Genomic DNA, 14629 nt, shown 5'->3' with positions numbered 1-14629 from the left:
AATGTGATTGTGTAAATCCTAGTATATATGAGAATGTATCTTATATTCCTATTAGGAGTAGATTACCTATTAAATGTTGTAATCTTAAAGGAAAATGTTTTTACCTATCCTACTACTATAAATAAAGGCACAATGTGGTGGAATAGAATACACCCATAATTACACATCTCTCTTTCTCTCTACTATTGCCGCACCTTCCCTCTCTCTCTGGCCCCCATAATTGTTTAGTAAATTATGCCTACAACACGTTATCAGCACGCTCTTGACGCTACGCTAAAGAGAGTTTATTCTTCAATCTGGGGAGTATTACGTTTTAATCATTCTTTTTGTGATTAATTTATTATTTTATTGAATTGATCTACATGATATTGATTCAATTTAATTTTTCTATGTTGAACGTGATACAACGCATTGGAGATGCAATTCTGGCTTTATGAGAATGATCTTCTACAAATTCAAAAGCTTTTGTTGTTTTCTGCCAATCAGGTACACGTAAAATAAAGTAAGATATTTGAATCAACTGTGAAGCATGAAAACATTCCCCATGATGCATGAACCCCCTACATTTATATTTACCTTCCGATATATATATTGTATATGTGTATATATTTGTCAATATATATATTTGTTTCCTGCATCGCACAATTAAATTGTTATGTGGAATTTGTGAGTCAAAGCATAAAATTAAATTAGAAGCATGTTTAGGGTTTTCCTAAACCCTAAAGGGAATTGAAAAAAAAAAAAAAAAAAAGGAATGGATTTGGTGTGGCACTGCACCATCCCTGTGTGACCAAAAAACCAGGCTTCGCCCTGGAACGTCTCTGCTGGGCCTGCAGCTCACGGCCCTCTCGGTTCGCACCCATATTGCCAGCCCATGTGGCTGGGCACTGCACGCACACATGCCAGCCAACAAGGTTGGGCTCCCTGCGACCCAAACCTTCGGCCAGCTCCTGCTGGGCCATCCCCGTGACCCTCTTGGCCCAAAAACTGAACCCAGCTACGGCTAGGGGTTCTTTTTCCCTCCCATGGCCTGCAGCCATACCCTAGGCCCTTTCTATGGGCCATGCCTTTTACTCAAGGAACCCCGTGCCCTTTAACCCACAGCACCCATGCCCAAATTATTTTTGGGGCATTTTTCGACCCAATGCTATTATTTTAGCATTTTAAATCATTTTAACCCAAATGTTATTATTATTTTTGCTTCTACAATCGATTCTGTTTGGTCCCGATTTATTGAATTAATTAAAAGTGACCTATAGTCTATTAATCTGATAATGAATCCAAAATTATTGACCTGAAGATCACTTTTGGACATTAACGATTCAATAATTTATTTTTATACTTTGAACCGTTGACTTACTTTCGTAATCCCGAAGCACTCACACTTGAGTTTCCGAAGAACCTCAAATCCACTACACTTAGTTGTATATTGCATTCTGTGTTCTTGCAGGAAACTCTCTTTTATGAACTAAACGTTCATAAACTAAATTGAACTTGTAGTTTCAAATTTAGTGCCTTTGAAACCCGAAGTTTTCATAAAACAATACACCCATGAAAACCTGACGTTTTTCATGAAAACCATGTCTTAGAACTCGAATGTTCTAACTTTGATGCTTATGGATGATTCTTTCCCATAGCAACAATCACAATCTTATTCCCTCCAATTCAGTGGATTGTCAAACCGTCACAAGTTTAATTTTCCTGATTTAGACGTTTCTAATAGAAACCATTTTATGTAGGGTACAAGACATGAATCTCCACTTGACTATCAAGAAGCCGAGAAACCATTGAAGCAAACAATGGCATGGAAGAGCTAATTAAAGCCTCCACCATGATTTTCATTCAAAGGCTTATGCCCGAAGCATTATCAATAGAAATACCTCTCGATCGAGGATTCCATAGCTCTTTGGATCACTTCTACGGACCGTCTAATCATGAAAGACATTGCCTGAAGCACACCATGATTACATCCATGAATGAGTACAATTTTGAAGTTTATCAATCCGATCGAATTTTGACTAGAGAATACCTTTCTCGTCCTTCCATGTTTCTAACTCACCTCTGAAGACGTAGTATAAAAAGTGAAAGTTTACCAAATTCTTGGATCTGATTACTACCACAAACGTGAGAGAAAGGTATAGACTCAGTTCGGATGGAGTCTACCGAATGGCTCGACCCAGTTCGGTCAAAGCCTACGAATGGTGATGCACTATTTCGGCAAGGATACATCGAATTGCATACTCTCTCACAATGATGATACAACCTTTTGGAACACTTAGGTTGAACAATGATGCTACAACGAATTGCCTAGAGCCGGGTGATTGAGCAGTTTACTTGTTTTGGCACGACCTTTTGGAACACTTAGGTCGAACAATGATGCTACAACGCATCTCCTTACCCGAAGTAAGGATCTTGTGCCTACAAGCACACTTTGTGAAGCCTGCTCATTAAGGAAATTGATTTTCTATATCATTCCTTTCAAAGATACGACACAACTCTCTTTTCACAATGGATTTAAGGGAATGTATGTGGACTAATCCAACCAAAATGCGGACCATATAAATACTTATGGTTTTGGTTGATGAATTGACAAACTGGTCACATGTTTGTCCACACACATTACTGCTAAACCTCTTGGTCGATTAAGGGTTCACCACCCTACTTATCCCTTAAGGTCCGAGAGACTGGATAATGCTGAAGAGTTTATATCGACAGTTTTTGATAAAGTATTGCATGTCGTTTTGGGTTTATAATTAAACATCGAATTCCCATGTTCACCCCAAATAGCCTCGCCTAGTGATCATAAAGCGCAATTTAAATGATCGCCCAAATTTTGGTAAACGTACCAAGTTTTCAGTTTTTGCCTAGGGCTATACAATCCTTGTACGCAATTATGTTGGTCCACCTTAAGGCCCATTGCCACCCAACCTATATGACGTTACAGTTGGTTACTGGGTACGAACCTGACGATTTTCGTATTTACGCATTTGGGTGCGCATTCCATGTGCCAAGTTGCGCCGCTGCAACGTACCACCATGGGTCCTCAAAGAATGATGTGTATCTTTTGTCGATCATGATTCTCCTTCACACTAGCTCTCTTTGAGCCCTTGTACGCGATCTCTTTACCGCTCATTTGCGGGTTGTCACTTTAATAAGACAATCTTCCCACCGTTAGGGGGAGATAAAAACGTCAATGTTCCTGTAGAACGACGTGAATTTGCGTGGACGTTGCCCACTATGTCTCATCTCGATCCATATACGGCACAAGTATGATAAGCAAGTGCGATGAATTCTAATTTTCAGAATGTTGCTCCAGACATATTACTCTGATCTTGCTAAAGTGACGAGATCGTATACCAGCTGCAAACATGCCTGCAAGGATAGACGTACTTAACGGACGTCGAGTCAACATCCCTGGAGGGTGTGCCGCCCCTGTTGGACTGTTTGGACGCCCTTGTTAGACGGTCCGGTACACCGACGGATAGCAAATCAATTTGTCTTAGCCTGGAGCACGACAGATCATTCGGTTCGTAGGATTCACTTCCCTAGAAAAGGAAGACACATCACAACAAGGAATCTAAACTTGATTGCTGTCTCAAATCATTTTCATCTCATGAGATTAATCCGGATTTCTCCCGAAACTTAAAGTTCTTGGTCTAGTATACTAGTTTGGATGAGCTAAATGGAATTGAAATGAGATTATCATCGATGATGTTTTCCCTTATATGGTAGCTACCGACATAAATGAAAAGCGATGATATCGAACCGTGTTCCGTTGATTAAGTGACAACGTAGAACTGATTGGACAACTAAAGTTACAATCCAGGTCAAATTCCTTACCAAAATGTGTATTGAACATGTTGTTCCTACATTGCCCAAGGTAATCCTGTTGTGTTTCAAGTGGGAAAGGAAGCGTTATGAGATGAATGAAATAGTGTGATATGATGCACGCTTTACGGCACAAGGTTTTTCTCAAAACGTCTTGTGATTGATAGCAACATTATGAAATGTGGTTAGTGTTTTCTCCATGGGGATATAGATACGGAGATTTACATGTAAGTTCCCGAAGAATTACATGGACTAGTTCAAATAGTTCCAAAACCACGAAACACTTTCTTAACTTGTTTGAGGCGTTCACTTACAGTCCGACGGATGTGGTATACCCGCCTAAGTGATTATTTGATTAGTCAGGGATATGAATTATGCCCTTGCGTGTTAAATTATGAAATCTTATTCCAAATTGCTAGAGTTACAGTTTATGTCGTTGACATGAATCTCACTAAGACTCCGGAAGAGCTTGAGAAAACTGCCTCGTACCTGAAGATGGAATTTGAGATGAAGGATCTTGGGAAAACTCGTTTATGCCTTGACCTGAAGTTGAAGCATTGTTCTGACGGTATTTTGGTCTACCAGTCGAACTACACCTGAATGTGTTACCTTTGAGTATACCCATGATCGTCCATATGTTATATACAAATGAAACCCTTGAATAGGCTATGGAATCTGAAATTCCATATATAAAGTTCAACTTTACGCTTCGTTGTAATTAGTTCATTGTATTTAGACATGACATCTCCTTCACTATTGATCTTGGTAAAGATGCAGTACCGTGCCTACACGCAATCACTGAATTAGTATTAAAGACGTTCCCTGAAGGTATTACATAAGCAAATCCCAACACATCTTAGCGAATCCAACCCCCATGATCCTCGAAATGATGCTTGCCTTGTTTGTTATGTTGACGCATGTTACTTATCAAACACGCACAAGGCAAAATCCCCAAATGGTTATGTCTTTACGGTTAGGGATATCACAATATCTTGGAGGTCCACGATATGACCTTAGTTGCGAAATCTTCGAATCGTTCCAAGACTCACCTCACTTCACTATGCCACAAGTGAGACATGGTTAGGAGTAATTGTTAAGCATATTCGAAGTACTTGCTGTGTTTTCATCCATCGTTGAGTCCCAACGAAGATCCATAAAGATTATGCAGCATGTATCAACTTGACCAAGCCATGATACATCAACGAAGTCAACACCAAGACATATTGCGTCTACATCTACATCAGCAAAGCATCAAGAGATTGAAGTCATGCAAGCCGATCCCAGACAACCTTGCTAACCTCTACACGACATCACTGCAGAAGTCAACCTTCCATAAGCTTATCCGAGGAATTGGTATACCTAACTATCATATGCAAATGCTTGTAGTTCTTATTTGGAAGTTATGTCAAACTCAAGGGGAGTATCCAAAAGTATACTCACTTGATCTTAATGTACTTTTTTTCCCTACGATTAAGAGCATTTTTTCCACTGGGTTTTTGCTACCTAACTAGGTTTTAACGAGGCACCCATCCTGGGCTGATCATATCCTTGTGAGTTATTCTACTTGCGTCCAAAAGATGTATAGTTTTGACTTAATTCAACTTCTCAGGTTTCTCCTTAGACTATGGGTTTTTTCCCTACCTTGGGTTTTACCATAGCGAGGTTTTGTGAGTTTTATTTTTTATGCATTCTTCTGTTGATTTGAGACTTGCATTTGCTCATTGTGCTGACGACTTCATCAACTATACTTGCTTCATCACTGAAGACCTGATGCGCCATTTACTTGAGTATTACACACTCAAAGGGGAGTGTTGCAGTCCTATTGGAATAAGAATGTGATTGTGTAAATCCTAATAGATATAGGAATGTATCTTATATTCCTATTAAGAGTAGATTACCTATTAGGGAAAGGTTTTTACATATCCTACTACTATAAATAAAGGCACAATATGGTGGAATAGAACACACCCTCAATTACACATCTCTCTTTCTCTCTACTATTGCCTCACATTCCCTCTCTCTCTGACCCTCATAATTGTTTAGTAAATTATGCCTACAACACAACTATTTTTATTTTCGACATCCTATTAATTTAAGTTCTTTGATTTTGCTTGATTCATTCGATTCGATGAGTTAAAATTAAAAAAAGTGTGTGAAAAGTAAAGAGGACGGTGTAAATAGTCACCATAAATATATTTGATAAAAAAAATCATAAATATATAAAACAATATATTAATTTTCAATTAACCAAAAAAAAAAAAGAAAAAAAAAATGGGACACCGTTGGTGTGTATGTTTGTGGGAGAGAGGGGAGTATAATGTACAACTACAGTCCAATACTTGGACTTCATCTCTCTCTTCCTTCCTCTGTATCTTCTTCAATGGCTCACCTCTTCAGAGACCTCTCTTCACTGGGCCAATCTAAGAGGGGGACCACTGCCGCCACCACAACTACCGCCATACCACTCACCATACCCGACAAACCCATTGCCACAATGGGCACCGATCTCCCATCTCCTCTCGGCCAGCTCTCGGCCCAACTCAGCGACTCGGACCTCCGACTCACCGCCTACGAGATCTTCGTCGCCGCCTGTCGCACATCTACTGGAAAGGCCTTGACTTTCACACCCTCCGCCGCTGACTCGCCAATCCAGCACGCCAATTCTCCCAACGGCTCGCCCGCGCTGCAGAGATCGCTCACTTACACTGCTGCCAGCAAGATGAAGAAGGCTTTGGGTCTCAAATCACCGGGCTCCGGCTCCAAGAAGAGTCCTGGGTCGGCCGGGTCCGGGGCCGGGTCGGGTCCCGGGAAGCCCAAAAGGGCTATGACGGTGGGTGAGCTGATGAGGATCCAAATGGGGATTTCTGAGGCTACTGACTCCAGAGTCCGGAGAGCTCTGCTTAGGATTTCTGCTTCACAGGTCAGCTCAATTTCTGTACCTTTTTGTTTGTTTCTCATTTGTGGTTTTTGTTAATCTGACTTTGAAGGGTTTAATTTTGTATTGATTTATTTTTAGTTGGTAGTGTTTGTTTTTTGATAATTCTGATGAGATTGTTTATAGCTCAAATTTGAGAGTGGTTTGGTCAATTTTGGATTGCAAAAATGGTTTCTTTGCTAAATGTAGTTTGATCCTATGAAATTTACAGTGCTAAATGAATCAAAATCTTCGTTTCTAGCTAGTATGCTGCACCGAATGCTTGGTTTATAGTCGGTATTTTCGAGCTCTTGTTGAAGGGTCGTTTGCATTGGAGTTGTAATTAATCAAGTGTTTTGTTTGATGTACTCATTGCAGGTTGGAAGGCGAATTGAGTCAGTGGTGGTCCCACTGGAACTGCTACAGCAGCTCAAGTCCTCTGATTTCACTGACCAACAAGAATACGATGCATGGCAAAAAAGAACCCTCAAAATTCTTGAGGCCGGTCTCCTCTTGCATCCCCATGTGCCACTAGACAAGTCGAATAATGCTGCACAGAGGTTGCGCCAAATTATTAACGGGGCATTGGACAGGCCCTTTGAAACCGGTAGAAATAATGAGACTTTGCAGGTTCTTCGTAATGCTGTTACTGCTCTTGCGTCCAGGTCATCCGATGGTCTCTATGATACATCACATTGGGCAGATGGGTTACCATTGAATCTCCGGCTTTATGAGAGGCTTCTAGAAGCCTGCTTTGATCTTCACGACGAAACATCTATAATAGAGGAAGTTGACGAGCTAATGGAGCATATTAAGAAGACCTGGTCAATCCTTGGAATGAATCAGATGCTCCATAACCTTTGCTTTACTTGGGTTTTATTTCACCGTTTTGTTGCAACTGGTCAAGTAGAATTGGACCTATTGTACGCTGCTGATAGTCAGCTAGCTGAAGTTGCTAAAGATGCAAAGGCAACAAAGGATTCCGAGTTCTGCAAGATCTTGAGTTCGACATTGACTTCAATATTGGGTTGGGCAGAGAAGAGACTCCTTGCGTATCATGACACTTTTGATAACAGTAACATTGACACCATGCAGGCAATTGTTTCTCTGGGTGTAGTAGCAGCTAAGATTTTAGTTGAAGATATATCGAATGAGTACCGCAGGAGGAGAAAAAATGAAGTTGATGTTGCTCGTAGCAGGATAGACACTTATATCAGATCATCATTACGCACTGCTTTTGCTCAGGCAAGTCCTCAATATCTGCCATTGGCTCCTCCCTTTCCTTCCTTAAGTAAGAGGGAAAATACAACGAATTTCATATCCATTTTGGTTTTAGGGGATCATTTGATGTTGTGTGAAGCCAGTAACATCTATGCAGCATGAATACTAGAGCGGGATTTCTTATCCAACAACTTGCATGATGTTGTATGCTTTGTCAATGTACCCCAAAATAAAAGCCTAATTATACAGAGTCTGCATTACGTGCTTAAGGCATATCATGCATACGACATAACAGTATACTGTTATTGTGAAAGGCCTAAAAAGAACAAAAACAATAATTAAAAAATATACATGATAATTGATGTCCGTATATTGCTCTACCTGACCTGAATTTTTTTTGTTTACTTATTATGCAGAGAATGGAAAAGGCGGACTCAAGCAGGAGAGCATCAAGACACCAGCCTAAACCCCTTCCTGTTCTGGCCATCCTTGCAAAGGACGTTGGTGAGCTGGCAGTTAAGGAGAAAGAGGTGTTCAGTCCAATACTGAAGAGATGGCATCCTTTTGCGGCCGGGGTAGCTGTGGCAACCCTTCATGCATGCTATGCGAATGAGATTAAACAATTCATATCGGGTATAGTAGAGTTGACACCAGATGCTGTACAAGTTTTGACAGCTGCAGATAAGCTGGAGAAAGATCTTGTGCTGATAGCAGTTTTAGATTCCGTAGATAGTGATGACGGTGGCAAGGCAATAATTCGTGAGATGCCTCCTTACGAGGCTGAAACTGCAATTGCAAATCTGGTGAAAGTGTGGATTAAGACAAGAGTGGATAGACTGAAAGAATGGATTGATAGGAATCTAGAACAAGAGGTGTGCACTAACTATATTCATCTGTTAGTCTGAATCAAATGTTGATAGTGTTTTTCAGCCTTATATATGGAACACTCCTTTGCATTTTCTTTTAATGTTAGGCTTTTTTCATTCGTTACTTTTACTCATTACTTGCGACTTTGGTGAATCTTTCCAAAAGATAACCATTTACATTGCACTGTTTCAGGTATGGAACCCACAAGTAAACGAAGACGGATATGCTCCATCTGCTGTTGAAGTTTTGCGAATCTTTGATGAAACTCTGGAAGCATTCTTTCAGCTGCCAATACCAATGCATCCTGCATTGCTTCCGGACTTGATGACCGGCCTTGATAGATGTCTTCAATACTACGTAACCAAGGCAAAATCTGGATGTGGTAAATAATTTTGTAACTCAAGTTATGTGTATGTGGACTAAGGTGTGTTCTTTTTGTGGTAGCCAATATTGTTCATTTTTGTTGTGCAGGATCTCGCAATACGTTTGTTCCCACTATTCCAGCATTGACCAGATGTAACATTGGATCAAAGTTCCAAGGATTTGGCAAAAAGAAGGAAAAATCACCAGTTCCTCAGAAGAGGAACTCTCAGGTTGCAACACTCAATGGGGATAACTCCTTTGGGATACCACAGATGTGTGTTTGTATAAACACACTGCAAAGAATCCGGAGTGAGTTGGAGGTTTTGGAGAAACGGATTATTACTCATCTCAGAAATTCAAAATCTGCTAATGAAGAAGACTTCTCGAATGGACTGGGGAAAAAGTTTGAACTCACACCTGCAGCTTGTGTGGAAGCAATCCAACAGCTTTGTGAGGCAGTGGCTTATAAAATGATCTTCCATGACTTAAGTCATGTTCTGTGGGATGGTTTGTACGTTGGGGAACCATCCTCTTGTAGGATAGACGCTTTTCTTGACGAGCTGGAGAAGAATTTACTCATCATATCTAACACTGTGCACGAAAGAGTTCGAACGCGGATTATTACTGACATAATGAGAGCGTCATTTGATGGATTCTTACTGGTTTTGCTTGCTGGAGGCCCCTCTCGTGCATTCTCTCGGCAGGATTCCCAAATAATAGAGGATGATTTCAAAGCCCTCAAAGATCTATTCTGGGCCAATGGGGATGGCTTGCCTTCTGAATTAATAGACAAGTTTTCAACAACAGTGAGAGGTGTGCTTCCTCTTTTCAAAACCGATACTGAGAGTCTTGTTGAACGGTTTAGACGTGTGACCTTGGAGTCATATGGCTCGTCCGCCAGGTCCAGACTCCCGTTGCCCCCAACTTCCGGGCAGTGGAACCCAACTGAACCAAACACGCTCCTCCGGGTGTTGTGCTACAGAAATGATGAAGCTGCTACCAAGTTTCTTAAGAAGACTTATAATCTGCCCAAGAAACTGTAAGTTAACGCGAGGATGCTACATGGAAAGATAACCGTGGGGTGGACTTTTGGCGGGCATTGTCTTGCTGAACGTTCTCAGACCGTGCTGAGATGTCGCATTTGCCCTAAGGAGTGGCAGTGGTTTTGTATAGTAAATTCTTGAGATGAGTGGCATAAATCCAGCAGTTTGCCAAGACACGAAGACGAGTTTAGAAGGACGCAAACTTCTGGAGGTCGATTATTCTGTCGTTTCATTCATTTTCTTCGTTTAGAGGCTTATATAATCCTATTGGTGTTATTCTTATTCTTTTAAATGTTCTACTGCACAGCATTTTTTCTTACTCTCGAAATGTTCGATGTTATATTTTGTCAGCCATTTGTTGGGTTTTTTGTTGGTATAGAGAATAACATGGTTTTGCTGATCGTATAATTGATCAGAATGTGATATAAGTGAGGCTGTTGATTGCAATTTATGGATCCCTAATTCGCTAAAGCAATTGTTTCCTTTTCAGCCGGATGCGATGTGCAGAGGGAAGTGATTTTCGCACTCTGCACTCTTCCGGCTTTTTCCTTTTCTTTTGTATGAAATAAATCAAAGACAAAAACAGAAGACGAGAGTGAAAATCACTATCCTAAGATAACTCATTCTGTAATCCGAACTTCTACTCGAACATTATAACGCTAATTTACAAGGACGCCCATTTCGGGGAATTTCTGCGAGAAACTATCCAACACCTAATGCAGCAGTTTAACGTGTTGATGTCTATATCCCAGAGCTGCCGGGAAAACACAATTTCTTTACTCCTCCAAGGTGGCACGGCCAAGATTTGTAGCAAGCGCTAACCGTGCAGAAGTGAGGGCTTGCGGTGGTAAGTCTGCCTCGACAACGTCAGGGTGGAGCTTAGCCATGTAAAGCTCTTGGAGTTTATTCAACAAGAGGCTTGTCTGAGACACATTTAGCAGAGGCCGCTCCGGCCGGTTAAGCAACTTTTACTGCAAAAGAGAAAAAAAAACAAAAAAAAAACTCGAGCACCTTTCCTACCATGCTTGCAATGGTACACCCCAGCAATCTAAGAACTGAAAACCTTTTAAACACAAAGCAACAGTCTAGAGGGAGTAGGCTAAACCTCGTAATGATGGATCATGCAAGCGGTACTACTTCCTATATTCCTATTTCTCGTACATAGTACATAAACTGATGATAATTTAGCATGAACAAACGACATTATCTACATTAGCTGGTGGGGGAGTAGGCTAAGCCTCGTAAAGGGTTAGCCATAATAACGTGGTTCAAATTTGTCTTTGGTGACAATCGAACATAAGATTTCTCATTTACAAGTAAAGAGAAATACCAATAAACCATAGTATTAAGTGGTGGTAACAGTCAAATGCTATCTGCAATTCTTTAAGTAAGATACTTTAGGTTCAAAACTCAAAAATGACAAGTCCGCATTCAATTTATTTTTTCACCGCAATAGTGTAGACATATCTTCGTATAAAGAAACTATGTTATCCTATAAAAATCATCATTAGAATTATTCAATCACAAAATATGTCAATTACAACTTAGTAGAGTGACGGGGCAGACAAATACATGATCCCCAAGCTCTTTATTCAAACATTACAAATCATTTCCTCAATTACATGTAATCTCTTTAATTCTAAAGAATCAAACTCTCACTTTACATCTATATAGCAAGCAAACGACTTGGAAAAACCAACTTCCAAAGTTTCTGTACAAACTGCACAGAGATTTGTATTGCAGATTCAAACATATGTGCATTGCCTTTGTATTCACCATTCAGAATCACACACCTCGATTTACCGGAGAAGAACCGAGACATTCCTTTTATCATTTCTTACATCTCTGCTTCGGCGTCTCCTGTCAAATTTCTTTCCCCTCTGTTACCTCCATCGGCAATAGGTTTTCGCTTATCGTCAGTGTTTAATTCTTCTTGCTTGAAATCCGCTGTAAGCAGAGGCCACAAGACCTCAGCAGGAGAATAACAGTCAATCGTCTTACCATTTCCAAGAACCCCACTCCTTCCTCTCCCCCAAGACCACAGCTTAAATCCATCATTTGCAACAAGAACAGTATGGGCAGCCCCACAGACAACTTGGATTGGATCCTGAAATTTTGTTCCATTCAATCCGTTAATCTGTAGGGGAGAGATGGCATCCCCTGAATCAGTCTCGCTAAAAGTAGCATCTCGGCATAGGCCAAGACCCTTCTCCATTCCCCATGACCACACATCTCCAGCAGATGAAACAACGCTGGTGTGAAATAAGCCACAGTCAACAGACACCAGATATACATTCTGTGGCAGTTTTTTCACAGGTTCAGGAGACAATCCACTTTCGGTGGTTCCATGCCCGAGCTGCCCATTTTCTCCAAGGCCGAACGTCCAACACATGCTTTCCAATGTGTCATTTGGGCTTTTTCTGTGGGTAAGCAATGCTGTGTGAAAAGCACCACATACTACCTCATAAACTGCGAAAGGGGAGTCGTGATCAAATAGTTCTACTATTTGAGGACGATTCCTGCTCTCTTTATCCCCCAGGCCTAACTGGCCATGGCCGTTACCGCCCCAAGAGAAGCAAACAAGATCTTCACCTTTATATGTTTCTCCGGCAGAAACCAGGGCCACAACATGCTCATTTCCACATGCCACCCTCACAACAACATGGCCATAGAAATCCCAAACAGGAGTTGGGGTGCAACTACTAATCAGCGAGAACCCACCTTCATTGCTGCTGCTTTCGTGTGGGAAATTTCCCCACACCCAGAGGACACCAATGCTATCAATTGCTAGGGACATCATCCCTCCAGCTTTAACAGAACAAACCTGATGTAGACAAAAACGGTAACTAGAAAAATTACACAAGGGTCTTATATTAATCACTCACTTACTGCAATGATAATATAACTCCTTCCATACCTTTAGTGGCACGTCACTCTCCGTTGCAGAGGCCACCTCAAGAAACTGCTCCAGCAAGATGGGCACCAAAGAATTTTCTCCAGTTACACCGAGTTGGCCATCCGTTCAACAGTCAAGGATTTAAACAACATAAATGAAAGAACACAATGGCAATTTCCACAAGTAAATCTTTTCATTGCACTGAATTACTTGGTAACTCTAATGAAGGATACATTTGTTGTGACCCCAGCACCAAACCGATCCATCTTCTGCCACCACGAAAGTAAAGTTAGAACAGAGGAGTTTCATGTCCACTTCGATTATTTCATATTCTTGGTCCTGATATCGAACTGATTGACTAAACACCTACCTGTATAGTTAGTTTATCTATAATATTATCATATATAGTTTGTCAAGCAACAAAATCCCATCACACACATACTACAACCACACTGTAACATTTTAAATTCCAATGCCATTAATCCCAGTAAAAACTTCAAAGTTGCCTTCTATGTATGCAAAATGGAGGAAAGTTATAAACTTTTCATTAGACGATATTTTAAACTACTCTAATATATAAGAAGCGCAGGATTCCAACTTTGGTGTAGTCAACTGGCCTAACACACATCTGCGGAAATATGTGAACTTTAATTATCAGAAATAAGTTATAACCAGACAAAACAAACACACAGCAATCATAAACTGACCAGCAAGAGCAAGACTGTGGTAAGCACCGGCGGCAACTCCCACAAATTTGAGCCTCGCTCCTTCTTCACTGCGAGGATCATTGAACTTGATTCGAACCGGGGCAAGCTCGTCGGACTCCGAACCGGTCCCAAGCCGCCCAAACATGCCTCTTCCCCACGAATACACAAACCCATCGCCGGTGAGAGCCAGAGTGTGTGCTTCGCCGGCGGCCACCGCCACCACCTTTTGAGACAAGTTGTCGCCGTTCGGAGGAGTGACATGTTCCTCTTCCATTTTTGGAGGTGGAGCGACCCAGAAAAGGAGGCGCTTGACAAAATGCCGATCAGAAATGCAGAGGTCTTTTTCTTTAGCTGGAATTTCTTTGTGCAATGACCCTGCTTGTCAGATGTAATGACAAATTGCCAATGAGAGCTACACCAGATATATAATGAAAAGTTTTGTAGAAAAATATATTAGAAACATGTAGTACTTATGTTGTGATAGTTAATATTAATTTTCATACGCTCATTACGCACTCATGTTTATTTACTTGTATCGATTATTTTTTAATTTATTCAATTTGAATGTTAGATGTATATAAAGTAGGAAATCGAATCCTTTTTCTGGGGATTTTAGGGATTCCGTGATCGTGACCGTTCACTGTATATCGTGCGGTCAGTTTTCGTTAGATACTATTTATATTTAATTTTAAATTTTGAAATAATTTCTAACCGCACGATGCACGATACACGGGATCCTTAGGATCCTTCTATAAAGAAAACTTGTAAAATATTTTCTTTTTTGTTTTTT

The 14629-nt window shown here is 40.7% G+C and overlaps 2 protein-coding genes across 2 annotated transcripts; one reads left to right on the top strand and one right to left on the bottom strand.

Moving 5' to 3' along the window:
* Positions 1–6108: 6108 nt before the first annotated feature.
* Positions 6109–10707, top strand: LOC126631670 (protein unc-13 homolog). The gene is made up of 5 exons (XM_050301790.1): positions 6109–6748; positions 7121–7987; positions 8380–8835; positions 9023–9212; positions 9302–10707. The coding sequence occupies exons 1-5, from the start codon at positions 6146–6148 to the stop codon at positions 10234–10236; spliced, it is 3051 nt and encodes a 1016-aa protein (XP_050157747.1). The 5' UTR covers positions 6109–6145; the 3' UTR covers positions 10237–10707.
* A 1001-nt stretch (positions 10708–11708) lies between these two features.
* LOC126631675 (ultraviolet-B receptor UVR8-like) lies at positions 11709–14348 on the bottom strand. The gene is made up of 4 exons (XM_050301798.1): positions 13840–14348; positions 13366–13401; positions 13154–13254; positions 11709–13060 (listed from the first exon to the last, which is right to left on the bottom strand). The coding sequence occupies exons 1-4, from the start codon at positions 14111–14113 to the stop codon at positions 12074–12076; spliced, it is 1398 nt and encodes a 465-aa protein (XP_050157755.1). The 5' UTR covers positions 14114–14348; the 3' UTR covers positions 11709–12073.
* Between the last annotated feature and the right edge of the window lie 281 nt (positions 14349–14629).

This window comes from Malus sylvestris, chromosome 8 (genome assembly GCF_916048215.2).
Source record: "Malus sylvestris chromosome 8, drMalSylv7.2, whole genome shotgun sequence".
NCBI classification, from domain to species: Eukaryota; Viridiplantae; Streptophyta; class Magnoliopsida; order Rosales; family Rosaceae; genus Malus; species Malus sylvestris.
The sequence above is the reverse complement of the archived record's forward strand: the minus strand, read 5'-3'. Positions and strand labels throughout refer to the sequence as shown.